The sequence below is a fragment of the Perognathus longimembris genome, chromosome 23 (genome assembly GCF_023159225.1).
Source record: "Perognathus longimembris pacificus isolate PPM17 chromosome 23, ASM2315922v1, whole genome shotgun sequence".
Lineage (NCBI taxonomy): Eukaryota > Metazoa > Chordata > Mammalia > Rodentia > Heteromyidae > Perognathus > Perognathus longimembris.
The window spans coordinates 14,787,185-14,813,037 of record NC_063183.1 but is presented as its reverse complement, the minus strand read 5'-3'; the positions used below and the strand labels follow the sequence as shown (position 1 = coordinate 14,813,037).

Below are 25,853 nucleotides of genomic sequence, written 5' to 3'. Positions count from 1 at the left end.
GAGAGAGCCAATCACAGGTGGCTCAGGTCTAGCTACTCTGGAGGCTAACATCTGGGGATCGTGGTTCGAAGCCAGCCTGAGTAGACTAATCCATGAGATTATTATTTCCAATTAACCAGCAAGAAGCTGGAAGTAAAGGGGTGGCTCAAGTGGTAGAGCTCCAGTTTGGGGCAGAAAAGTCAATTGAAAGTGCCCAAGCCACCAATTCAGGGAACCTAGCTCTTGGAAGATCCACACTGAGAATAGAGCCCATCAGCTGTGCTCTGAATTTTTAAATTCAGATTTGGATGATTCCCACAAGAGGGAGGAATCTTGCCACAAGAAGAAGGCATAGGGGATGTGACTCTTGGCCCAGATGTGCCACAAATGGCTTTTACCTAGTAAACTGCATCTGCATCACAGGGCAACTCTAGCTTGCAGTGCCAAGGTCCCACAGATGAAGCTACTTTCCCTCACTGGGAAGCCAAGCTCCAGTCACAATAAGTTCTACATAAGGGTTATCTATCTTGTCCTGCTTTGTACCTAATTTCTCATGTCCTAGGAATACAGTAAACCTTACACTTTGTCAATGTTTAATAACTGGATCATGTCATGCTTCAAACCGAAATCCTCAGATCTTAGCCACCTGAGTAGCCACTAGGATTACAGGCTTGAGCCACTGGCACCAGGCCCAACCAGAATTTTATTGTTGAAGGCTCTGCATATCTACATTAACACCCATGTACAGAAAACGTTTGTGAACAGTATTATGGGTATGCCTTAAGGGGAGGAGCATTAATCATCCTAAACCCATTCACAAAGTCTCATGTTCCCTTCCTAGGGCTTGGGAAGGTGATTGTGTGAAAAGTTCAAACCTCTCTGCAAATAAACTGGCAGGTCTACCTTTCTAGCCTCATCTCCAGTTACACACCCTACTTTTCGGGTATTTGCAAACTTCCACATCTTAAGACATCTGCTTTCAAAGTCCTTACATTACTTGAAATATTGTGTCCCTACTCGATGTACTTTTTTTTTTTTTTTTTTGGCCAGTCCTGGGCCTCGGACTCAGGGCCTGAGCACCATCCCAGGCTTCTTCCCGCTCAAGGCTGTAGCACTCTGCCACTTGAGCCACAGCGCCCCTTCTGGCCGTTTTCCATATATGTGGTGCTGGGGAATCTAACCGAGAGCTTCATGTGTAGGAGGCAAGCACTCTTGCCACTAGGCCATAATCCCAGCCCTCAATGTACTTTTCATCAAAGTGCAGTCCTCTTCACACTGCAAACCTCGCACATGCGTTTGAAAGGCAGAATGACTAATGCTTACTTGCAACTGTCTATATCTTTGATAGCATTCAAAACGATACTCATTAAAGAACGCGTCTTTCTCTCCAGTGAGATCTGCTCCTCTAGGCAAGTTCTGCTGTAATATTCATCGTGGTACTCCCAATATTCTGAACGTATTTAACACAAGATAGGTATATGATGCGCAGTAGGTGACTGACATAGTACGTGTTCACAAGCCTTACTAAGCTCATTTTTGTGTATGTCGGCTCTCATATAAACCAGCAAACTCGATTAGAGGTTTGGAAAAGGCTTACGTGCTTATGAGATGGCTAAGCAGTACCAGTCCTGTTAGGCAGGGAAGATAGTGGGAGAACTGCTGGCCAGCGGACTGACAGACGCAACAAGCTGCAAACTTTCAAGGGTCGAAGAAGGCAGCCGCGCACTGCCTGCTGGGATATGCGCGACCAATGTCGAGTTGCCTATCGGGATTTGTAGTTCCGCCCCTTGCTAGGACCCGCAGGATAGTCACAGTCGCTTCAGTCAGTCACACTGTTCACAGATAAGGCTTAGTGTTTGCCTTGTTCAACGCAAAATTACGAGAGTCTACAAGAAAGTCTACACTGCAGACCTCTGCAGGCCACCTGCGCGTGCGCAACGCGTACGCTCTGCGTGCGCGCGGAGACCCCGCCCCAGAAGCATCGCCTTGAAAGTCTTCATTGCGCCGGGCGGCGCAGGCGCAGTGTCCCCGGGCCAAGATGGCGGCGCGGTGTTCCACACGCTGGTTGCTAGTGGCCGTGGGGACCCGCCGGCTGCCGGCTACGGCAGGGAGAGGGGCCCGGCCACCTCGGGAGGGCGTGGTGGGGGCGACACTGGTTCGCAAGCTGAACGTCGCTGCCTTCGCGCCTTCCCCGGGTGCTCGCGGCCCCCCGGCGCTGCTGACATTGAGGCCCGGTGTCAGCCTCACAGGTGAGGGCAGACTTGCGGCTCCCGGGCCTAGAAAGTAGGGGTTCGCCTCGCTCCAGCCACAGGGGTAACGGGAATAGAGGTGTCTGCCATCTACGGTGTGAAACTGCTAGGACACAGGCCAGCAGGAAGCAGAGAGGCCCAGCTGGCGACTCACACATGCCGGCTTAGGGGAAGAGCTGCGCGGAGCTCGGGTGTTGAAACGCCCCGAAGGCCGTGAACCTTCACCTTTCTGTCAACATTTCTACACACAGCTGCTCCCCTGCTCACGCCTTCCCCATCTCTCCACCTTCCATCTCCTTTCCACCTGGCGTGAAGAGGAGATGGGAAGGGGGAGTGAGTGCCATTCGGTGAGTGACTGGGGAACTCGGAGACCCTGCAAGGTACGGATCGCCACCCCCATTTTAAAGAATGGAAAACTGAGGCTTTGAACAGAGGAACTGATCAAGGTCATCGAGTTTGGGTGAATGATCATTTCATAGCTTTTGCCCTTTTCTCCACATTGTGTAAATTGAAGGAAACAGTTAACAGATTTGTTTGTGTGTGTGTGTGTGTGTTTGGCCAGTCTTGGGCCTTGGACTCGGCCTGAGCACTGTCCCTGGCTTCCTTTTGCTCAAGGCTAGCACTCTGCCACTTGAGCCACAGCGCCACTTCTGGCCATTTTCTGTATATGTGGTGCTGGGGAATCGAACCTAGGGCCTCATGTATACGAGGCAAGCACTCTTGCCACTAGGACTAGGCCATATCCCCAGCCCCCCTTTGTTTTGTTTTTTAAGGTCCTTAAGTCAGTGTAATAACACAGCCTAACATAGACTGAGCTCATAACAGTGTGTCAGTTATGGTTTATCTCCCTAGATCACATTTCCCTGTGACAGGCACTGATCTTAAGAGAAACTGGTTTAGGTGTTGAACAACTTGTACACAATCACAAAGCAGTGCCTTCGTTTGAAAACTGCCTTTCTTATTGTTGAAATAGAAAATTTTATGTATTAAGCCTTTAAATGCTTAGGTATGAAATTCTGTTTTCTTATGTGTTGATTACATTAGTTTTAATGAGAAGAAAGGAAGGAAGCATTGAACAAATGACCGTGCTTCTGAATCGCATAGTTGTTATGTGTCTCTATGTTTTGTGCAAGTGATATTTAAGCTATCTAAATTTATAAGGAAAACTAAGGAGTCCTGGCTTGATTCTTTTCTTTTTTTTGGTGATCAGTCATGGGGCTTGAACTCTGGGCATGGGCACTGTCCTTCAGCTCTTTAGCTCAAGGACAGTGGTCTACCTCTTTGAGCCACAGTGCCACTTCTGGTTTTCTGGTGGTTCATTGGAGATAAGAGCCTCATGGACTTTCCTGCTGGGTCTGGCTTTAAACCACAGTTCTCAGATCTCAGCCTCCAGAGTAGCTAGGATTATAGGTTTGAACCACCGACATCCAGCCCTGGCTTGATTCTTTTTTTTTTTTTTTTTTTTTTTTTGCCAGTCCTGGGCCTTGGACTCAGGGCCCGAGCACTGTCCCTGGCTTCTTCCCGCTCAAGGCTAGCACTCTGCCACCTGAGCCACAGCGCCGCTTCTGGCCGTTTTCTGCATATGTGGTGCTGGGGAATCGAACCTAGGGCCTCGTGTATCCGAGGCAGGCACTCTTGCCACTAGGCCATATCCCCAGCCCCTCTGGCTTGATTCTTTACCCAAGACATTTTTCTATTGAGGCCCAATTCTGTAATGGTTTTGTAATAGGTAGTCTAGTGATAATTTGTGATTGCTTTGTGCAGCATAAAGTAAAAGAGTATGGGTGATGATGACAATCTCTTAGATTGTGACCTGGGTGCATGATTTAATCCCTTTGAACCTCTTAGCTGTGAAAGTTCATTTGATGGTTTTGTGGTCCTTTCTATACAATTCAATGTGGGTTTGCTTACATGAACATATTTTAAAATTCTCTTCCTGCCATTTCTATTCCTCTTGTACACAGTAGTCTACTGAGATTTTCCTCAAGATTATTTGGAGAAATGTCTGGCCATTTTAGGGCTTGCTAATGTTTATTTGCTTGTTTTCAGTTGTGTAGCTTGAATTCAGGTATCTGCTAGTCAGGCACTCTGCCACTCAAACCATTCCACCAGACTTTTTTTGCATTGGTTATTTTTGAGATCTAGTGTTGCTTTATCTCTGAGCTGGCTTCCCTGCATAGTTGGGATGCTAGGACATGCCAGTGTGCTCAAACCATAGTGGCCAGCCATTGTACTTTCCTGATGACAAGGATAATAGGCATACACCACTACACCCTACTAGTAGTTGAGTTGGAGTCTTCAGGACTTTTTGCCCAGGCTGGCCTTGAACTTCAGTCCTTTTAGATCTCTGCCTCCCAAGTAGCTAGGATTACAGGCCTCAGCTACCTTGTCCAGCCAGTGCTTGCTAATACTTTCTAATGACAAGTTCTTTAAGTAGGATTTGGATGCGTCTTTTTGCTCCATTGTTAATCCCTTAGGTAACAAGCTTTATAAAGGTAAATTTTTTTTGTTTTTGTTTTTTTGTTTAAACAAGGTCTCTCCATGATGTAGCCTTTACTTGAACCTTTAAGTACTAGGATTACAGGCATTTGTTACAGTGCCTGGCTTCTTAAACTAAATTTATTCATATTAGATCTGTACAGATTTGTAAAGCACTTTTTTCCTTTGCAGTGTGGGGGATTGAATTTGGGCCTTGTAAATGTTAGGCAGATGCACTATCACTGCTATAACCCAGAGGATTTTTTTTTTTTTTTTGCCAGTCCTGGGCCTTGAACTCAGGGCCTGAGCACTGTCCCTGGCTTCCTTTTGCTCAAGGCTAGCACTCTGCCACTTGAGCCACAGCGCCACTTCTGGTTGTTTTCCATATATGTGGTATTGGGGAATTGAACCCAGGGCTTCATGTATACGAGGCACGCTCTCTTGCCACTAGGCCATATTCCCAGCCCTACCCAGAGGATTTTTATAATTGTGTTACTGACAGATATAGGAATTAGCTCCTACACCTAGTGTGAGGCTGTTACTGAGGAATAGCATTCAGTTTTTTGTTTTTTTTCCCCCCAAGTTAGCTCATAGTCTGTGATTGGCATGTTTTCTACCAGGTGCCATACACTTGTGAGAACTGACAATGTGGGCTGGAGGTATGGCTCAAGTGGGAGAGTGCCAGCCTACCTAGCTCCAAAGCCTTGAATTTATACCCCAGTGTTGCCCCCCCCCAAAAAAAATTTATCAAGCTGCAGTCTGTTATCACAGTTAATATTCCAAATTCATCAACTCATCTCCCAAATAAGACAGGGTCTAAGACCTTGTCTCAAATCTTGCAATATAATCATGGGACGTGAAAACAGCACCTTAAGTCTGACTTCTCTCAGGCAGAAGGCAGTTATTTGATCCTGGGTTGGTCATACTTAGAGTGACTTGGTGGCTAATCAGTACTCTGGGTTCTAAAAATGGCAAGACACTCACCATAATTTGGAAAAAAAGTTAAAATCTGCCTAATTATTGCTAATCATTAATACTTTTTTTTTTTGCTGTTGGTTCTAAGGGCTTGAACTGAGGGCATGGATGATACCACTTAACTTTTTTATTTTGTTTATTTATTTCATTATTATTTTTTAAAAATTTTCTACCACTTAGCTTTTTTTTGGCCAGTCCTGGGGCTTGACTCAGGGCCTGAATACTGACCTTGGCTTCTTTTTGTTCAAGGCTGGCAACTCTTCTTCTTAAGCCATAGCACCTCTTCTGGCTTTTTCTGTTTATGTATTGCTGAGGAATTGAACCCCGGGCTTCATGCATGCTAGGCAAGCACTCTACCACTAAGCCACATTCCCAGCTCCCAATTAGCTATTTTTTTTGGGCTGGTCCTGGAGCTTGAACTCAGGGCCTGGACTCTGTCCCCAAGCCTCTTCTCAAGGCTAGTGTTCTACCACTTGAGCCACAGCTCCACTTGTGACTTTTTCTGAGTAGTTTATTGGAGATAAGAGTCTCATGGACATTCCTGCCCAGGCTGGCTGTGCATTGTGATCCTCACATCTCAGCCTCCTGTGTCACTAGGATTAGAGGGGTGAGCCACCATCGCTAGCAGTGTGTTACATTTTCAACAAGCTATGATGCTGCTAGTCCAGGGACCATATTTTTAAACACATTCTATAAGCAGATCCCTAGGCCTGTATGATAGAAGAAAAATGTGAGGATTAAAAAAAATTACTAAGACATTTCGTTGTACAAGAGGAAATGTAAATGAATGAAACAAGCATATGGAAATATTGAACAGTGGTAACTGATTAGGCAGTCTATAAGAGGTAGCTGAATCCCTTTCTAGGGATGGGGAGAATGATAAAAGGGATGACACTAATCATGATGCATTGTATTCATAAGCTGATTTGTTGAATGATAAACCCTTTGTACTTAAAGATAATAAAAATATAATTTAAAAAAGAATCCTTTTCTAATAATGTCCCTGGTAAAGCCCCTCTATCTGAGGTATTTATAACTCGTAGTGGTATAATGAGACTACACCAGTAATATAACCCAGTAGAATCAGCAACACCTAGTGTTGTGTTAACTATGGAAGTGGGCTAACTGTAGTTTCTAGTAGGTTGGGAGGAGGGAGCAGGCTTGTTAGCCATGGCCTGCTTTTTTTTCTTCATGGGTGTATCTCAGCTGCTCATTTCTTTTATTGAACACAATCCCAGAGTGATTTTCTTTTTTCTTTTTCAGGAACTAAATGTTACCCTTTTATCTGTACTGCCTCCTTCCACACGAGCGCCTTTGTGGCCAAAGAAGATTATTACCAGATATTAGGTGTGCCCCGAAATGCCAGCCAGAAAGAAATCAAGAAAGCCTATTATCAGGTCTGTATCAGTCAAATTTAGTGAAAAGACTGTAAAGGGAGATGTTGGTCTTGTCTGGGCCTGATTGGTACACTCATAACCTACATGGATGGGCCTTGTGCAGCTGTGGACCATGGAGTGATTTTTAAAAAGTCGACTTTGCTGGATACGTTCTTCGTGTATGACATTGTGTACCTATTCAGTTAGAGTCCTTTTTCCATGGAAATTATGAGTAAACGACCAGGCAGCACATACCTGTGAAGGACAAAACTGACCACAGCTATAGATTTTGTGTGTGCTTAGCTTGTGAGAGGCCCTGGGTTTAATCCCAGTGTCCAATAGTAAAAGTAACTTGGGCACCAGTGACTCCTGCTTGTAATCCATAGTCCTGGCTACTTAGGAGGCTGAGATCTTGAGGTTTGAGACTAGATTGGGCAGAAAATCCTAAGAGACTCTTTGTCTCTAATTAGTCAGTAAAAAGCTGAAAGTGGAGCTGTGGCTCAAGTGGAAGAGCACCAGACTTAAGTGAAAAAAGCTAAGTCACAGTGTGAAAGACAACTTTTTTTGCCAATCCTGAGGCTTAAATTCAGGGCCTAGGTGCTGTCCCCAAGCTTCTTTTCTCAAGACTCGCATTCTACCACTTGAGACAGCTCCACTTCCGGCTTTTTAGTAACTAATTGGAGCTAAGATTCTCATTGACTTTCTTGCCAAGGCTGGCTTTGAACCATGATCCTCAGATCTCAGCCTCCTGGGTAGTGGCGGATGTGAGCCAGTGGTGCCTGGCTCAGAGAGAAAACTTTTTTTTTTTTTTTCTTGGCCAGTCCTGGGGCTTGGACTCAGGGCCTGAGCACTGTCCCTGGCTTCTTTTTGCTCAAGGCTAGCACTCTGCCACTTGAGCCACAGCGCCACTTCTGGCCATTTTCTATATATGTGGTTCTGGGGAATTGAACCCAGGGCCTCATGTATACGAGACAAGCACTCTTGCCACTAGGCCATATCCCCAGCCCGAGAGAAAACTTTTATAAAGGAGTAATTGTAAGGTGAACATATTGATGTATACCTATAATCCTAGTACTCAGAAGGCTGTGGTAGGAGAATTGTTAGTACAAATCCAGTGTGAACTACAGAATAAAATTCTCAAAAATAAAAAAAAAAAGGCAACGGGGCGTTGGTGGCCATGCCTGAAATCCTAGCCACTCAAGAGGCTAAGATCTGAGGATCAAGATTTATAGCCAGCCTGGGCAACAAAGTCTGTGAGACTCTTCTCTCCAATTAACCACCAGAAAATCAGAAGTGGCGCTGTGGCTCAAGTGGTAGATTGCTAGCTTTGAGCTGAAGAGCTCAGGGACAGCGCCCAGGACCAGAGTTCAAGCCCTACGACCAACAAAAATAAATAAAAATTTAAAAAGGCATGGGGCTGGGGATATGGCCTAGTGGCAAGAGTGCTTGCCTCGAATACATGAAGCCCTAGGTTCGATTCCCCAGAACCATGTATATAGAAAACGGCCAGAAGTGGCGCTGTGGCTCAAGTGGCAGAGTGCTAGCCTTGAGCAAAAAGAAGCCAAGGACAGTGCTGAGTTCAAGGCCTAGGACTGGCAAAAAAGAAAAAGGCATGATTATGGCTGTTATTTGTGTTCTGGGTTCTATTTTAGTAACCGTCCTGTGTCTTTAATAATTTTTTTTCCCTCTTAGCTTGCCAAGAAATACCACCCTGACACAAATAAGGATGACCCCAAAGCCAAGGAAAAATTCTCTCAGCTGGCAGAAGCCTATGAGGTAATGCATCCAGCCCCTAAGTTAAAAAAAAACCTATGAGGTAAATGTGTGCAATCATTTTGTTCAGTTGTGTCCATGAATCATTGTTTGCTTTGTTCACAGGATGGCCTGGCATGTCATAGGTCTAGTATGAAGGCTGTGTTCTTGTACCACATCACCTTGGTTAAAAAAAAAAAAAAAAAGTGAAGCCAGGTGCTGGTGCTGGTGGCTTACACCTGTAATCCTAGCTACTCAGGAGGCTGAAATCTGAAGATAGTGGGTCAAAGACCACCCAGGCAGAAGAGTCCCTGTGAGGCTCTTGTCTCCAATTAACCACTCAAAAACCAGAAGTGGCACTGTGGCTCCAAATGGTAGCAAAAAGAGTTCAGGGACAGCACTCAGGCCCTGAGTTCAAGCCCCATGACAGACAAAAAAAGTGAGATCTGGAGTTGTGGCTCAGCAGTATCATGCCATCCTAGCAAGCATAGACTCTTGAGTTCAAATCCCTAACAATAACAAACACAACAGGAGACAGATCTGAGGACTGAAGCCAGCTCAAGCAGGAAAGTCCATGAGATTCTTATCTCCAATTAAATACCAGAAAACTGGAAGTGGTGCTGTGGCTTAAAAGTGGTAGCGCACTAACCTTGAGCAAAAGAGCTCAAGGACAGTGCCCAGTCCCTAAGTTCAAGCCTTAAGACCGACAAGAAAAAAAAAAGAAAGAAAGAATTTCCATAGCTGTGTGTGCTGGTGGCTCGCTTCCTTAATCCTAGATACTTGGGAGGTGGAGATCTGGAGCATCATGAGGTTTGATGCTAACCCAGGAGCCTCCATCTCCAGCAAAAAGCAGTGCTAGACACATGGCTCAAGTAATAATGCAAGCCCTGTAAATGCATGGCCTTGAGTTCAAACTCTGCTACTCTCAAAACAGAAAAAAAAGATGCCAAGGTCTCATACAAGGTCTTTTACCTTGGAATCTCAATGATGAATGGACTCCATTAATTTGTATTCCTTTAGCTGCCCAGGCAATTCATTGCGGCTGCATTTGGGAATTCTAGGTTTGGTTAGTTTTGTATTTCATGACTCCTCCACTTAAGGCATCACTACTTTAAGGTCTGGTGGCTATTGTAAAGGCAGAAGACCATCACTGCCCTGAAAGAATGTAAATGTAATCAGAACAATGCAAGCACCTGTGAAACAACCACTGCCCAATTGCAAGCTTATTAGGAAGTGGAACTTCTTCCCAGACTTTCCCACCTGTTTTTTTTTTTTGTTTTTGTTTTTGTTTTTTTGCCAGTCCTGGGGCTTGAACTCAGGGCCTAAGCACTGTCCCTGGCTTCTTCTTTGCTTAAGGCTAGCACTCTACCACTTGAGCCACAGTGCCCACTTCTGGGTTTTTCTGTTTATGTGGTGCTGAAGAATTGAACCCAGGGCTTCATGCATGCTAGGCAAGTACTCTACTGCTAAGCCACATTCCAAACCCCTTTCCCATCCTTTTAAAGAGGTTTTGAATATGTACAAGTTACAATACAGGAATAGATAACTACATGTGAAAAGAGTCTCAACTCATTGATTGTTTACTGAATGAATGTCTTTTTTTCCATGTCAATTACATCTAATATGTATTAGAGAGACTGATCAATTGATTTAAAAAAAAATATTTTTTGCCAGTCCTGGAGCTTGAATGCAGGGCCTGAGCACTGTCCCTGGCTTCCTTTTGTTCAAGGCTAGCACTCTACCACTTGAGCCACAGCGCCACTTCTGGCTTTTTCTATATATGTGGTGCTGAGGAATCGAACCCAGGGCTTCATGTATGCGAGGCAAGGACTCTACCTCTAGGCCATATTCCCAGCCCCTGATTGATATTTTTGAGTTTTTCAATCCAGGTTAGTGCTCTACCACCTGAGCCACACCTCTGTTTGTGGCTTTGTGATGATTATTTGGAGATGAATTTCTTAAACTTTTCTTTCCTGACTGGCTTCAAACCTTGATCCTCAGATCTTGGCCTCTGAGTAGTTATCGTTACAAGCATGAGCTACCAGAACCTGGCTTGACTTTCCTTTCCTTTTTGAATCAGTCTTGCTGTGTATTCCAGATTAATTTAAAACTCACAATCCTGCCTTAGCCTCCTGAATAGTGGGATTGCAGATTCCTACCTGCCACTTTGTCTTTCATTGAATGTTTTTGTATGTGAGATCACTTGGTTGGCTAACATGACTTCCTTGCTTGGTGTGAATTTTATCAATGTTCCTGGGCCTCAAAAAAACAGAAATTTCTGACAACTATGCTTCTCCTCATTGTAGGTCCTTAGTGATGAGGTGAAGAGGAAGCAGTATGATGCCTACGGTTCTGCTGGCTTTGATCCTGGGGCCAGCAGCTCTGGACAGAGTTATTGGAGGGGGGGGCCTTCTGTTGACCCAGAGGAGCTGTTCAGGAAGATCTTTGGGGAGTTCTCATCGTCTTCCTTTGGAGATTTCCAGAGTGTGTTTGATCAGCCTCAGGAAGTAAGTTTCTTATTTTGAAGACCCCTCCAAATGTGATGTAAACATAGAGTTCTGTTAAGTCAAAGGGAGCTATTTGGCAGAAAGTAACATTTGAAAATTTTTATAGATAATAATAAGTACATTCTTTTGAATACACACACACACACACACACACATATACACACACACACATATTTTTAATGTGCCTTGAACTCAGCCTGGGTACTATCTCTGAGCTTCATTTTGCTTAAAGTTAGTGCTCTATTACTTGAGCTACAGCACCACTTCCAGCTTTTTCTGTGTAGTTTATTGAAGATAATGGTCTCACAGACTTTTCCTGCCCAGGCTGGCTCCAAACCTTGATCCTCAGATCTTAGCCTCCTGAGTAGCTAGGATTACAGGTGTGAACGACCAGCACCCAGCTGACTATGTTCTTTTTTTTTTTTTTTTTTTTTCAGGCCTGGGGCTTGAGCTCAGGGCCTGAGCACTGTCCCTGGCTTCCTTTTGCTCAAAGCTAGCACTCTACCTTTTGAGCCACAGCGCCACTTTTGGCTTTTTCTGTGTATGTGGTGCTGAGGAATCGAACCCAGGGCTTCATGCATGCTAGGCGAACACTCTATCACTAAGCCACATTCACAGTTCTCGTTCTTGTTCTCCTTCCTTCCTTCCTTCCTTCCTTCCTTCCTTCCTTCCTTCCTTCCTTCCTTCCTTCCTTCCTTCCTTCCTTCCTTCCTTCCTTCTTTCTTTCTTTCTTTCTTTCTTTCTTTCTTTCTTTCTCCAGTCCTGGGGCTTGTACTCAGGACCTGGGCACTGTCCCTGGGTATCTTTTGCTGAAAGCTAGTGTTCTACCTCTTTAGTCACAACTCTACTTCCAGCTTTTTTGGTAATTAATTGGAAAGCAGTCTCATGGACTTTCCTGCTCTGGTTGGCCCCATTGTTTTTAGGCCTATGACATGGCCTTAAATCCTAATGAGGAGTGCATGGTAGAGCATAGTTGCTCATCTTATCGTGGCTATGACACACACACACACACAAAAAAAAAAACCCTAAATTTTCACTTCAATTAAGACATACATTATCAGTTAAAATTCCTGAGAAGTAGGACAAACCTGCCAATTGAGTCCCAGTCATCCTGGCCTGGCAGACTTGTAAGTACAGTAGTGACAGAGTAACTACAAGTGCTACTCAGTGCCTTCCTATCCCCAAACAGTACATTCCTGTGGTCACTGTCAAGGAAAGACTGATAAGCCGTGCCTCTGTTTCTTTAGTACATCATGGAGTTGACATTCAACCAGGCTGCCAAGGGTGTCAACAAGGAGTTCACCGCGAACATCATGGACACCTGTGAGCGCTGTGATGGCAAAGGGAATGAGCCTGGCACCAAGCTGCAGCACTGCCACTACTGTGGTGGCTCCGGCATGGTAAGGATGTGTCCCTTCCTCCCTGCAGTCTCCCCAGCCTCTCACCATACATTCCTACTGTTCACCCCATTCCTTTCCTCCGTGCTCCAGTAGCTATCTATTCAGGCACTCCTAGGCTTTGAAAGTTCATAGCTACAGAGAGTATTAACCCTAGAACCATCTTGCATTTTGCTGTCCTAGACAGTAGTTCTCTGTCCTGGACAACAGTACAGATTGATACAAGAAAACTGTTGTCTTTGAAAATACTCTTTGGGGGCTGGAAATATGGCATAGTGGCAAGAGTACTTGCCTCATATACATGAAGCCCTAGGTTCAGTTCCTCTCAACACCACATATATAGAAAATGGCCAGAAGTGGCACTGTAGCTCAAGTTGGCAGAGTGCTGTCTTTGAGCAAAAAGAAGCCAGGGACAGTGCTCAGGTCCTGAGTTCAAGCCCCAAGATTGGCAAAAAATTAATTAATTAATTAAATTTAAGTTTTTAAAGAAGAAAATGCTCTTTGGAAGATACAGAGAATTTGATAGTCAGGAGAATTCAGATGTGACTTGAAGTCTCATAATTCTCTCTCTTTTTTTTTCTTTTGCCAGTCCTGGGCCTTGGACTAAGGGCCTGATCACTGTCCCTGGCTTCTGTTTTGCTCAAAGCTAGCACTCTGCCACTTGAGCCACAGCGCCACTTCTGGCCGTTTTCTGTATATGTGGTGCTGGGGAATTGAACCCAGGGCCTCATGTATACAAGGCAAGCACTCTTGCCACTAGGCCATATCTCCAGCCCCAATTCTCTCTCTTTTTATTCAGATGTACTCATTTCAAACATTTGGCCCCATTTGCTTTGTTGCCATGTATGGTTTTCTGCTTCTCTCTTCATTTGTGTCTGTTTGTTTATATCTGTATGAGTTCAGAGATATTCCTATGTTATGGTCAGTATAGTTACTTCAGTGTTTAAATTGTCCCTGATTTGGCCTTTTGAAGTCCCTTCTGGTTGGTCCTATGTTCTTTTGCCATGTTCTGACCATACTTTCAGCACTTCCTTACTTTGCCTTTCAACAAAGTTTTCTAGGCTGACCTGTACTATTACCACTGCAGTTAGCCCTTCCCAATGAGCCCTGGTTCTGCTTAGTACATAATGGGACGCAGAAACCAAGATCTGTGGCCTGGAAGTACTAAGTACTTGCTCCTCTTATACCACTGCCTCTCAGCTCTTTCAGTCACTGAGTCAGTCAGTACTTGTACATACATACATTTTTCCTTATCTGTTCAAATGTATAGATATTCATATGTACATACATGGGTCACAAACTGAATCCAATCTAATTATTTCATACTTACTTTTTTTTCTTTTTGTCCTGGGGCTTGGACTGTGGGCCTGGGCACTGACCCTGGGCTCCTTTTGTCCTTTTGCTTAAGATTAGTGCTCTATCACTTTGAGCCACTGCACCACTTGTGGCTTTTTCTGTGATTAATTGGAGATAAGTGTCTCATAGACTTTACTGCCCTGCCAGGCTTTGAACTGTGATCCTTAGATCTCAACTTTCTGCATAGCTAGGATTACAGGCCTGAACCACCAGTGCCAGGCTTACTTTTTTTTTTGCCAGTTCTGGGGCTTGGACTCGGGGCCTTAGCCAGGTTCCTGGCTTCTTTTTGCTCAAGGCTAATATGAGCCACAGCACCACTTCTGGCTTTTTTTTGTTGTTTATGTGGTGCAGAGGAATCAAACCCAGGGGTTCATGGATGTAAGGTGGGCACTCTACCACTAAGCCAAGACCCACTTTTTTTTTGTTAATTTGTTTTGTTTTTGTTGCCAGTCCTGGGGCATGGACTCAGGGCCTGAGCACTGTCCCTGGCTTCTTTTTGCTCAAGGCTAGTACTCTACCTCTTGAGCCACAGCTCCACTTCTGGCTTTTTTCTATATATGTGGTGCTGAGGAATCGAACCCAGGGCTTCATGTATACGAGGCGAGCACTTTACCACTAGGCCATATTCCCAGCCCCTAGACCCCCTTTTTTTTTAAACGAAGATAAACCTGGCTCTGATTATCCCCAAAATACTAATCACTTGCTCCATCATATGACACACATTAAAGAATTAACCATTTCAGAATCATTTATCCATATAATGTAAAAAAATTCCTACTTAAGATTCTCAATATTTAAAACTCTATTGGATAGGAGAACTCAGTAGCATGTGCTTAATATGTACAAAGTCCTAGATTCGATCCATAATGGAAGGAAGTAAGAGAGGGAGGGAGGAAGGAAGGAAGGAAGGATTGATTTCAGAATGATATGTGTGATATAGTTATTTAGCTGGGTATGGTAACAAACCTGTAATGCCAGCACTTGGAAGGCTGAGGTAGGAGATCAACAGTTTAGTGCCACCATGATCTACATAGCAAAAAAGACATGGAAAAAGTTATGGAAAGAATATTCAAAACTGAACTATAAAAAGTTGGTTGTGAAGTCTGCATGTTTACAAGTTCAGACAGGCAATATGATCTCCTGTGCTTGTTTCTTGGTGTTCTTTAAGAGCACATACACACAAAGAAACCTTCAACAAAACATTTCTCTTAGGAATCAGTGTACTTGCCTGCTTACCTTTTCTTCCCCCCTTTTCTTTCTTGTTTTCATTAGGAAACCATCAATACTGGCCCTTTTGTGATGCGTTCCACATGTAGAAGATGTGGCGGCCGAGGCTCCATTATCACCAATCCTTGTGTGATCTGTAGAGGAGCAGGGCAAGCCAAGCAGAAGAAGCGAGTGGTGATCCCTGTGCCTGCAGGTGAGTCCCAGAGCACCCCATGTTCAGGTGATGACCAGGGCCACTGTGCCCTGTGTGATCTGGCTGTTAGCAGAAGCTTAGTTTGATGCCCTGGAGTTCAGGCTGGAGAAAGAGCTAGAATATCCTAGAGCCTTTTATTTGCTTATTTACTATCTTATCTATCTGTCTGTTTGTCTGTCTAACTCTCTACCTATTTATTTTATGTTGGTAGTAGTATGTTGGTAGCTTGAACTCAGGGCCTGGGCACTGTCTCCAAGCTTGTGTACTCAGGCTAGTGCTCTACCATAACCCCACTTAAGGTTTTCTGGTGGTAAATTGAAGATAAGAGCCTCATGAACTTTCCTGCTAGGCTAGCTTCAAACCATGACCCTCAGATCTCACCCCCCTTTTTTTTTTTTTTTGCTAGTTGTGGGGCTTGAACTCAGGGCCTGAGCACTGTCCCTGGCTTCGTTTTACTCAAGTCCAACACTCTACCATTTGAGCCACAGCACCATTTCCGGTTTTTTCTGTATATGTGGTGCTGAGGAATGGAACCCAGGGGTTCATGCATGCTAGGAAGCACTCTACCACTAGGCTACGTCCCAGCCCGACCCTCAGATCTCAAGCCTTCTGAGTGGCTAGGATTACAAGCATGAGCCACTGGTACCTGGCTTTTCTTTCTTTCTTTTTTCTTTTAAACTGTGCTAATATTAGGTCTTGAACTCAAGGCTTCATGCTCTCGTTTGTTTTTTTTCCTTTATGTTTGGTGCTTTACCACTTGAGCAGCAACTATACTTCTGGCTTTTTGCTGGCTTAGAGATAAGAATCTCTTGAATTTGTCTTCCCAAGCCGACTCTGAACCACAATTCTCAGATCTTAGCCTCTTCAGTAGCTAGGATGTAGACATGAGTCACCAGAGCCTGGCCTATTGAAATCTTTCTTTTTGAGGCAAGCAACTTTTTTTTTTTGCCAGTCCTGGGGCTTGGACTCAGGGCCTGAGCACTGTCCCTGGCTTCTTTTTGCTCCAGGCTAGCACTCTACCACTTGAGCCACAGCGCCACCTCTGGCCTTTTCTATATATGTGGTGCTGGGGAATTGAACCTCATGTATATGAGGCAAGCACTCTTGCCACTAGGCCGTATTCCCAGCCCCTGAAATCTTTGTTTTTGTACCAGTTATCTTTAAATACGTGCATTCTTCTGCTTGGGAAGAAGCAGTTACCATTGTGTGGTTTCTTCTCCTCCCTCTGTCTTCATTCACGATAGTCACCACTAGCAAGGATTGAGAATGAGCAAGGGGTTTTGTGGCTGCTTCTGTGGGTCTCCTGAAAAGTCATTGTTGCACTAGGTGCCATCCTAACTGCTCTTTCTGGAACTTTTGTTTGTCTAGGAGTTGAGGATGGCCAAACTGTGAGGATGCCTGTGGGAAAACGAGAGATTTTTGTCACGTTCAGGGTAGGTATTTGCTACTTACCTTCTGTTGGGTCTTTGCTTTCTCAGTGTTGCTGAGGCTGTTATTGGTCTGAGGTAGGAGCTTTGTGAATGCATGTGTAGCTGTTTCTAAATGGAAGAAGGGCTATATATGTGTGGTTATTAACAGTCTTATTGAGGTTTTATGCCTGATATGCAAATAAAGCTTCCTTATGATGCTTACAAGTTAGAAACAGGATACAAGAACATATAGAGAATTGTTGATACGAAAAAGTTACAACAGTATAATTTATTTACTGTGTGTGTGTATGTGTGTGTGTGTGTGTGTGTGGTCAGGAATTAAACTTAGAGCCTCTGGCATACTATGTAAGCATCTCTATGTCCTATTTCATACATAGAGAAGACATGGTTTTCTTAGATAGTAAGAAAGTAATGGCTTCTGCCACTAGTTACACTCCTAGATATGTACCTGAGAAAAACACCTATAAATGCACAGAACATACTTACAAATGATAGGTACAGGGGTGATATGACAGACCTGTTCATAAGATTCCAATGGTTTGCTGGTTTTGGATAAGAGAATAGTCTGCAAACTGCTGGGTGACAGAGTAAGTGGTGCTAATCATCAGAAGACCACCAGAGCCACAGGTGTGAGCACAAGTCACCTTTTCTGTCACTAAACAGAGAAGAAAGCACTAGTCTTAGGAGGCTAAAGACCATCTATGAAGTGTTGTCATATATATGAGATGGACTGTATTTAGGGACATGGAAATATACAGCAAAAGCAATAAAAATTAAAGAAAAGATGCTCAAAAAGCTAATTTACATTCTTGTTCCTTCTACATTGGGCACTGTCAGAAAGGGGTAGATGTTGCTCCTCTACAGTGTGGAAGCACAGAGGCTGCGTCCCCTTCAAAGCTGTGAGATGCTATCACACATTGGTGATATTCAGGTGCTGAGCTGTAAGTGTAGAAAGCTCAGGCCTGACAAGCCATGTGGCTCATACCGGTGCCTTCTTTGGTGGTTACATTCATCTTGTCTTTTGGCCTTAGGTACAGAAAAGCCCTACATTCCGGAGGGACGGTGCAGATATCCACTCCGACCTTTTTATTTCAATAGCTCAGGCTATTCTTGGGGGGACGGCGAGAGCCCAGGGTCTATACGAGACGATCAACGTGACGGTAAGAGGGGCAAGGATGATATTGCCACAGTGGTATTTTGTTGCCCCTTTCTTTTCTTGGCAGTACTAGAATTTAAAAGTTTGCTGGGAAAGTACTCTAGCACTTGACCCACGTTCCTAGCCCTTTCTGATTTATTTTTCAAATAAGGTCTCACTTTTTGTCCAAGCAATTCTGTACCACAATCCTCCTCTTTATGCTTCCCTAGAGCTAGATGACAGGTATGTTTCACCATATACTCAGCTTTTTACTGTTTGACATGGCGGGGGGGTGTGTGTCTCACAAACTTTTATTTATTTATTTATGTATGCATGCCAGTCCTGGGCCTTAGACTGGGGGCCTGAGCACTGTCCTTGGCTTCTTTTTGCTCAAGGCTAGCACTCTGCTACTTGAGCCACAATGCCACTTCTGGCCATTTTCTATATATGTGGTGCTGGGGAATCTAACCCAGGGCTTCATGTATACAAGGCAAGCACTCTTGCCATTAGGCCATATTCCCAGCCCCTCACAAACTTTTCTAACCAGGCTATCTCACTCTTTTGAGTAGCTAGGATTATATGCATGAGTCACTGCCCAGCAACTTTTTCTCTGAAGTGGGAAATGAAACTTGTGAACATCTAGCTGGTCAAGGATTCTGAGAGTTTTGAGAGAAGAGTCCTGGGGCGAACACTAAAAGCTTTAGGGTATTCCTCATGAGAATAATAAGCTCAGGCCTCTCTGTATTGCCATGTAAACTAGTTTCTGGTTTGGGTCCCTTCCTTTGCTGGTTAGTAGCCTCAGGAACTATGACACGGAGGTGTGTCATTGAAGTTGTTGCTCTTTTTTTCTGACTCCTCAATGTCTGATGATGGTAGCAGATCCTTCTGGAGCCATATCTCCCCTCAGGTTTCAGCAGTAGTGCACAGCGTCTTGTAACCAATCTGAACCTCTCACCTCCACCTCGAGGTCCTACCACTGTTTGCATTTGCCTAGTGTCTTTTCCAGCCTTGATGTGCGGCATTTGGGGTGATCTCTGTCTGTGGAGTGGACGCTGTGGGCACAATACTGTTTCCATCCAAGGGCAGTCCCTGTCCATGCCATCTAGCCCATTGAGGGCCCTGGAGCAAGCTCAGCCTTGTACCCTGAGTTGTGTTTTTCCATTCCTGTGTCACTTCTGCTTTCTAGGCTCACCCCATATGACTCCTGCTCTAAGTTCTGGCAACTCAGCCACTGTCCACATGGTTGCTGATGGGCTTGCTCCACACACCTGAGTGCAAGTTTTTTTCCTTGAGGGCTTTTATGATTGTTTTTGTGTAGTGAAATGATTTACATTTGGGTAATGGTGACCAAGGAATGTACTGCTTTCCTTTCACTATAGATTCCCCCTGGGATTCAGACAGACCAGAAAATTCGATTGACTGGAAAAGGCATACCTCGAATAAACAGTTATGGTTATGGTGATCATTACATTCACGTCAAGATCAGAGTTCCAAAGTAAGTGTCAGCTCCAGCTCACTGGCCAACTCTGCCAGACCCCACCCACACCCTGTTCCAGGCACCTTCTAGCCTGTCACCTTCCAGGCCCCATGCCTAACAGTTCAGGGCCCTTTGAACTCTAGGCTTGGGAAAGTCTCTTCTTTCTTGGAATCGGGTGTGTCTAGCCCAGGATCCCTATCTGTGGAGTAGACATATGAGAGGTCAGCCTCACTGAGTTGTGGGAGAATGAAGTGAATAACACAGGAGATACTTAGCTGCTGCTGCTGAGTTGCTATGGGCAGAATGCTATGCACACCAAGGCCCAGTGCGCAAGACGGCTGGGTATACATCAAAGCTAGGAGTCTTCCGGTTTCCCTTGGAGGCTGGTTTCCAGCACTCATCTTTTCCATAGTTTCCTGCCTATCGCTTAGGCTCCTCCTACAACTGTATCAGCATTGCCACTGTGACAGTTGTTTGAACAACTTGGTGTACTTTGGGAGCTTTGAGGCCCTGGCCTCTTACTGGCTCTGGGTGCACTCCAGCCCAGACCAGTGACTTATCTGTCTGTGTGTTCTTCAAAGAGATGCTCAGGGGAAGCACTGCTGCTAACTGTGTTGGGTCCACAGGAGGCTCACCAGCCGGCAGCAGAGCCTGATCCTGAGCTACGCTGAGGACGAGACAGATGTGGAGGGGACAGTGAATGGCGTTACCCACACAAGCACTGGTAAGGGGTCTGGAGGTGATGTGGTAGATAATTTAGAGCAAAATGTTTGGGTTTCCAGTCAGGCTTCATGAAGCCCCCCAAAAGTACTACAGAAAGTGGGAGGTGTGGGCAGGAACAGCTGGAGAGAAGCCTCAAATCCTCCCTCCCTAGGAAAGCTTCTCTCCTGTTCTTAGCTTGTGTTTGTGTGCCAAGGAAGCACTGGAGTGCTTCCTTCCCAGGCAGCTCTGTGTCTCAGAGCCAGTGTTCTGAGTTCTAGCCTTGGTTCTGCCACTTACCTTGTGACTTTGGGAACTTTCCTCCATGAGAGCTTCTTGTAACAGCTTAAGGAGGTGACTTGGATGAGTTTGCACATTCCCAACCCTTAACATTTTGCTGGGACTGGATGTCTTGTAAATCACAGTAACCACAATATCCAAACCATATTGGAGGACTCAGTCTGTATTTTAGAGTAGGCTAGCTTTGATTTCTTCCTACAGTATATAGCTACATTACTTAACTCCAGGTTCAGATGTCCTCCTGTATTGGGAGAATGTAGTTGAACATTGGTGACTTGCTATCAGCTTACCTGCCAGCCGTTGGCCCCCTTGCCCCGGGAGGTAGGCTCTTCCATTGATTGGGACCTTGCTCAGGTCAGGACAGGCTGCACCCAGGAGTCATTACCTCAGCTGCACATATTTCAGACTCAGTGCATCATTTTGTTTAGGATTATAGGTACATACCACCATGTCCAGCTTGTTTGGCATTTTTTGTTGTGCTCCTTGAACCACCTACTAGCTAACCAGGTGCTTATTTTAGCTCTTCCAGACTTCAACCACTCTGGCTCTTGCTTATCTATGGCCATGAGGCAAAAGCCACTTCCCGGCTGTGTAACAGGGGTGGCAGAGTTGGGGGAGGTGGGAGTGGCAGATGCTAAGTGAGCCCACTTAGAGCTTGGGTTCTAATGTCAGATGTTTTGTGTCCCAGCTGTCATTGTTGGCAGTGAAGCCTTAGGCAGATTACCTCTGTGAATCTGTTTCATTATTAGTAAAACTGAAGACAGTAGTAATACCTCTTCATAGACTTTCTAGGCAATTAAATGAGATTGTGTGAGTAAAGCCTGCAGTTCAGTGCCTGGCATATATTAGAAGCAAGTGTCACACACAATCCCTTACACCAAGTTTTGCCATCTGCTTACCAGTGGTAAGACAAAACTCTAGACTCTTCCTGTCTTAGGCGGACCAGGAAAATATACTGTTTATGGACTCATTGTTAGAAGGGTTCTTTTTGTTCTTTTTTCTTTTTTCTTTTTTTGCCAGTCCTGGGCCTTGGACTCAGGGCCTGCACTGTCCCTGGCTTCCTTTTGCTCAAGGCTAGCACTCTGCCACTTGAGCCACAGCGCCACTTCTGGCCATTTTCCATATATGTGGTACTGGGGAATTGAACCCGGGCTTCATGTATAGGAGGCAAGCTCTCTTGCCACTAGGCCATATTCCCAGCCCTCTTTTTGTTATTTCTTTATATAAGAAAGCGGTTACCAAGAACTGAAGGAGAGCACTCCAGTTTTTCATTGTGTTGTGCAGGGCCTGAGTCCTTTCTCTGTGCAGCCTGGAGCTTGGACATGGCCCCTGCAGCTTTTGACAATTGTCCAGACTTTATTGAGAATGCTGTTTAGGTTGCCATTCTTTATATAAGAGCACACCTTAGCTCTGCAGTTTTGCCTGGTTAGAGAAGTGAGCTCTGATCATGCTGCTTGTGCAGTACTGAGAGGTCTCTACCCCCTTTGCTTGGAGACCTTTTTGTCCATGCTTTGGGCTCCTCACTGTTAAAGTCCTCATTTGACTCAGAATTAGTTCTAGGAGACCATGGCGATTTTAATTTAGTTGCACAATGTACTCAGCATGTTAAAAATATACCCTAAAGTTCTAAATGTTGTTATAGGCTTCACTGCAACTCATCCCGAATCTTTTATGCAGCAGCATTCCTTAGATAGTCTTGGCCAGGGCCCTGGAGAAACAGCACTGAGGCTGATCTTACCTGTCAGGGTTAGGGGCCAGCCACAGACTTTGCTTAGGGCTATACATGCCCTCTGCTGGCGTGTTAGACAAGATGCAGTGCACTCAGTAGAGGCAGTAACTTCCTCACTGGATTTACCAGGCATGATAGATGTTAAGTACCTGCATATGGAATGTAGTAGACCTAGAAGTAGGATCTTTTGTAGGGTGCATTGTTTGTCTTGTTGCTAGTAGCATGAAGGTTAAGAGCCTGAGCTTCAGGATTAGGCTGCTTGTACTTGAACTCAGATCTGCCCCCTGCTAACTGACTTTGGGGCCACCTGAACTCTGTGTCCATGTTGTGTTGTACCACATCTATGAACTTTACCTGTAATGCTACCCTAAGGATTCCATGAGCAAATATATAAGTAGTGTGGCTTGGCTTGGAAGGCATCTGTTAATTGGCTCCATTATTTTTGTTCAGATTAGAGACAGTTGGTTGCTGTGGGTCCATGACTCAAGGAATTGGGCTAACATAGGGCTCTGAGTAGCCCATTTGAACCAGTGAGACGGTTCAGCCAGCATGAGAATGGCCCCCTCTGTTTCTGGGGTGGTGTTTACTTGCTTCTTGAGTGCTAGTGCCTGCACACAGACGTAGGTAGGCAGGGGCTGGGGATGTGCCACAAGGAAGAGTACACCCTTGACCCCGGTTCTTTCTGCTGTTTGTGCCCAGGTGGCAGGACCATGGATAGCTCCACAGGAAACAATGCTAGGCCTGAGGCTGGGGAGGACAAGGAGGGATTCCTTTCCAAACTTAAGAAAATTTTTACCTCCTGATACCCATCCCAGCTGAGGTAGGAAAACCTGTGAGGTTTCTTCCTTTGTTTCCTTCTGTGAACTAATCCCCTTTTGAACTAATCCACTTTAACATTGTATCCACCCCCACCCACCCCAGGATTTGGAAGAGGTGCTAGTTGAAGGTGTGATGAAGCTGGCATCTTCTTAGCCAGTAGGAGCAGAATGTGGCACACTCAGCCAGCATAAGGCTGACCAGGCTGCTTTGGCCAGCCTCTTACAATCCAACTCTATTGACTCCTCGCTGGGGAATTTGTATTTTGGGGGGCTGCCACTTGACCCTCCTTAAGCCAGTTCTCAGGGGCTCTCCATCCCAGTGGTGGGATCAGCTTACCTGTGGTCACAAAGTGAATTGTGTGTGGCAGAACCAGGCCTAGAACTCAGATCTCCTTCACCTCCTGCCTGCCTCCTATTGCCTGGGCAGTGTAGTGTTGTGCCAAACCTGGGGACTGCTGTAATGCTTGCACACTGTGGTGTTTTGGAATGTACTATTGTGTGTGCTCACTTCCTAGTGCCCTCTAGGGATTAATGGAAGCTCTCCAACAAGACAGGGGTGTGTTCTGTTGAGCTGTGATATGTAACCATTTATCCCCTGGTTCAGGAAAACGGTCCACTGGAAACTAGTCTGGAAGCTTGCAGCCCCTCCTCATGACCAGGACCTTGGAGCTAGGAGGATCCCGGAGCAACAGCACTGAGCCTTTGCCTGCAGAGCCCTCCAGACCGCCTGGCAACAGCACAACCATGTGACAGCACCTCTGCATAGAAAGGTTACAGTAGGCAGCCATGGGCAGTGACATGTAGCACCCAAAGGCTGGTAGAAGTTTTCTGTCCACCAGCAGAAGATTCTCCACTTCTGGCTTAGGCAGGGTAAGATACTTGGACTCTTCTTGCAGTAGTAAAACTCTAATTTGGAATCAAATATGGTGATCTTAGTTAAAAAAAATTAAAGGCCATGCTTACTGCTTAAAAATGAAGCCTTAAGCTGCATCAAGTTGTGATGTGATTAATTTTCCTCTCAGCAAATTCCCAGAGGTTCTGGAATGAGTCCTTCCTGACAGGAACTGAGGACTGCACACCCTACCAGGCCCACCTTCCCCCAGTAGGCCCAGACAAGGCATCAGTTTCTCTTCTGGAGTTTGTTTTTAGTACTCAAGGTTCCATAAAGCTGGAAAGTGGGTGATGGGGCCAGATGAAGGACAGTTCTTCCTCCTACCCATCTCACATGGTCACCTGTCCCAACTGCTGAGTTGCTGTTTGAGTCTGGTGTGGTAGGACTCGACTACACTGTGGCCCTGTAGGGCAAACTTCAGCTGCTGTGGGTTCTTGCAGCTGTGCCGGGAGGGCTTCGTTCTCCACACTTACACTGTATGTTTAAATTACTCAATGCTATACTATGAATCATTCTCTTTTTCCAGTGTGAAGGTTTGCTCAAAAGAGCAGAGTGCAGTGTGAGCCAGTGAAGGCTCCCACCATGCAGCCAGAGCAAATGATCCATCCTCAGCCTCTACTGGTAGCATGTTGTCCACTTGTTTCAAGGTCCTTGAGCTCTAGTGTAAGACAGATTAATGAAGAACACTTTCTCAGTAGCCTCCTTTGTATTTTTCTTTATAATTTACGAAAGTAAAGCACCTATTAGTGTCTGATTCAAGAATGTAAAATGATTCTGTATCATTGTAAATAAGATTATTTACTGCAAAAGATATTTAAAACCTAAATTGTGGTCATTTCTTCTTTGAAAGAGTTCCAACTCCCTTCTGCAGGCAGTCCCACAGGGGGTGACTAGAGAGTCAGCTGCCTTCCTCTGCAAGGTCACTCCCTGCAGATTGGTTGCTGTAGTGTCCTGACAGTGCTGATCCTGAGTTGCCCAAACCCAGAGCAGGGTACCCCACAGGACAGCATTCTCATGTAAGCAAATGCTCTAGCACCTGGCCGACTTTGAGAACCTGTGCTGAGATGTGCATAGGCTCACTAGGACCCAATACATACCTGCTGTTGCTTTTCTTTTCCTCCGTTACCTTCAGAAAGTTTTCACTTTTTATTTTTGTAGCTACACTCAGGACCTTATACTCTTGCTTGGCTTTCATGCACATGGCTGGTGCTCTACATCTTCAGTGAAGCCTCTGGCCCTGCTTTTTGCTGATTATTTTAGAGGGAGTCTCATGGATTTTTCTGTCTGGGCTGGCTTCAACCCACAATCCTTTAGGTTGGGCTCAGCCTCCTGAGTGGATAGGATTATAGATGTAAGTCACTGACCACCTCGATAAAAGTTTTAGTTTAACCTGGGCCTCCAGGTGGATGTGTGAACACGTGTGCACACATTCACCCCCTGTCCCCCTTGTATTCTGGGGTGAATACAAAAATGTATGAAAGCGTTCACTGGGCTAGGGAGAGAAGAAAGTTGATGGATAAGAAAGGCTCAACAGATATGCTGCAACTTGAGATGTTTTCCCATATTTTATTCACACAGTGCTCAGACACAATTCTAGGCAGTGGAGGAGAAAGCAGTGAGGCTAGACAGTGTCTCAGGAAAGCATAGGTCTCTTTCTGGGAAAAGGTAATCGAATCTTACTTTTGTCCTTGGAAAGAGGGATTCTAGGTCGACTTTAGGATGTGTATAGCTGGGCACTATTGGCTCACACTTGTAATCCTAGCTGCTCAGGAGCCTGAGTCTGAGGATTCTGTTTCAAAGCCAGTTCAAGCAGGAAAGTATGAGACTCATACCTCTAATTAATCTGCGAAAAGCTCAAATAAGTTTTTTGAGCGCAGGCCTTGA

The 25,853-nt window shown here is 45.2% G+C and overlaps 1 protein-coding gene across 2 annotated transcripts; it reads left to right on the top strand.

Moving 5' to 3' along the window:
- The first annotated feature begins 1,978 nt into the window (after nt 1–1,978).
- Nucleotides 1,979–24,790, top strand: Dnaja3 (DnaJ heat shock protein family (Hsp40) member A3). Of its 2 annotated transcripts, XM_048332506.1 has the most exons (12): nt 1,979–2,228; nt 6,945–7,078; nt 8,750–8,833; nt 11,116–11,316; nt 12,564–12,716; nt 15,342–15,489; nt 16,858–16,922; nt 17,951–18,079; nt 19,434–19,549; nt 20,158–20,255; nt 22,959–23,079; nt 23,682–24,790. In XM_048332506.1, the coding sequence occupies exons 1-11, from the start codon at nt 2,018–2,020 to the stop codon at nt 23,060–23,062; spliced, it is 1,443 nt and encodes a 480-aa protein (XP_048188463.1). In that variant the 5' UTR covers nt 1,979–2,017; the 3' UTR covers nt 23,063–23,079; nt 23,682–24,790. The 2 variants fall into 2 exon arrangements, with proteins under 2 accessions (XP_048188463.1, XP_048188464.1); XM_048332507.1 differs by lacking the exon at nt 22,959–23,079 and having other exon boundaries at nt 1,998–2,228.
- Nucleotides 24,791–25,853: the final 1,063 nt, after the last annotated feature.

Coding starts and splice junctions, on each gene's coding strand:
- Dnaja3 (XM_048332506.1), top strand. CDS start 2,018: ATGGCGGCGCGGTGTTCCACACGCTGGTTGCTAGTGGCCGTGGGGACC. Junction 2,229..6,944: donor GCCCGGTGTCAGCCTCACAG/GTGAGGGCAGAC, acceptor TTTCTTTTTCAG/GAACTAAATGTTACCCTTTT. Junction 20,256..22,958: donor CGTTACCCACACAAGCACTG/GTAAGGGGTCTG, acceptor GTTTGTGCCCAG/GTGGCAGGACCATGGATAGC.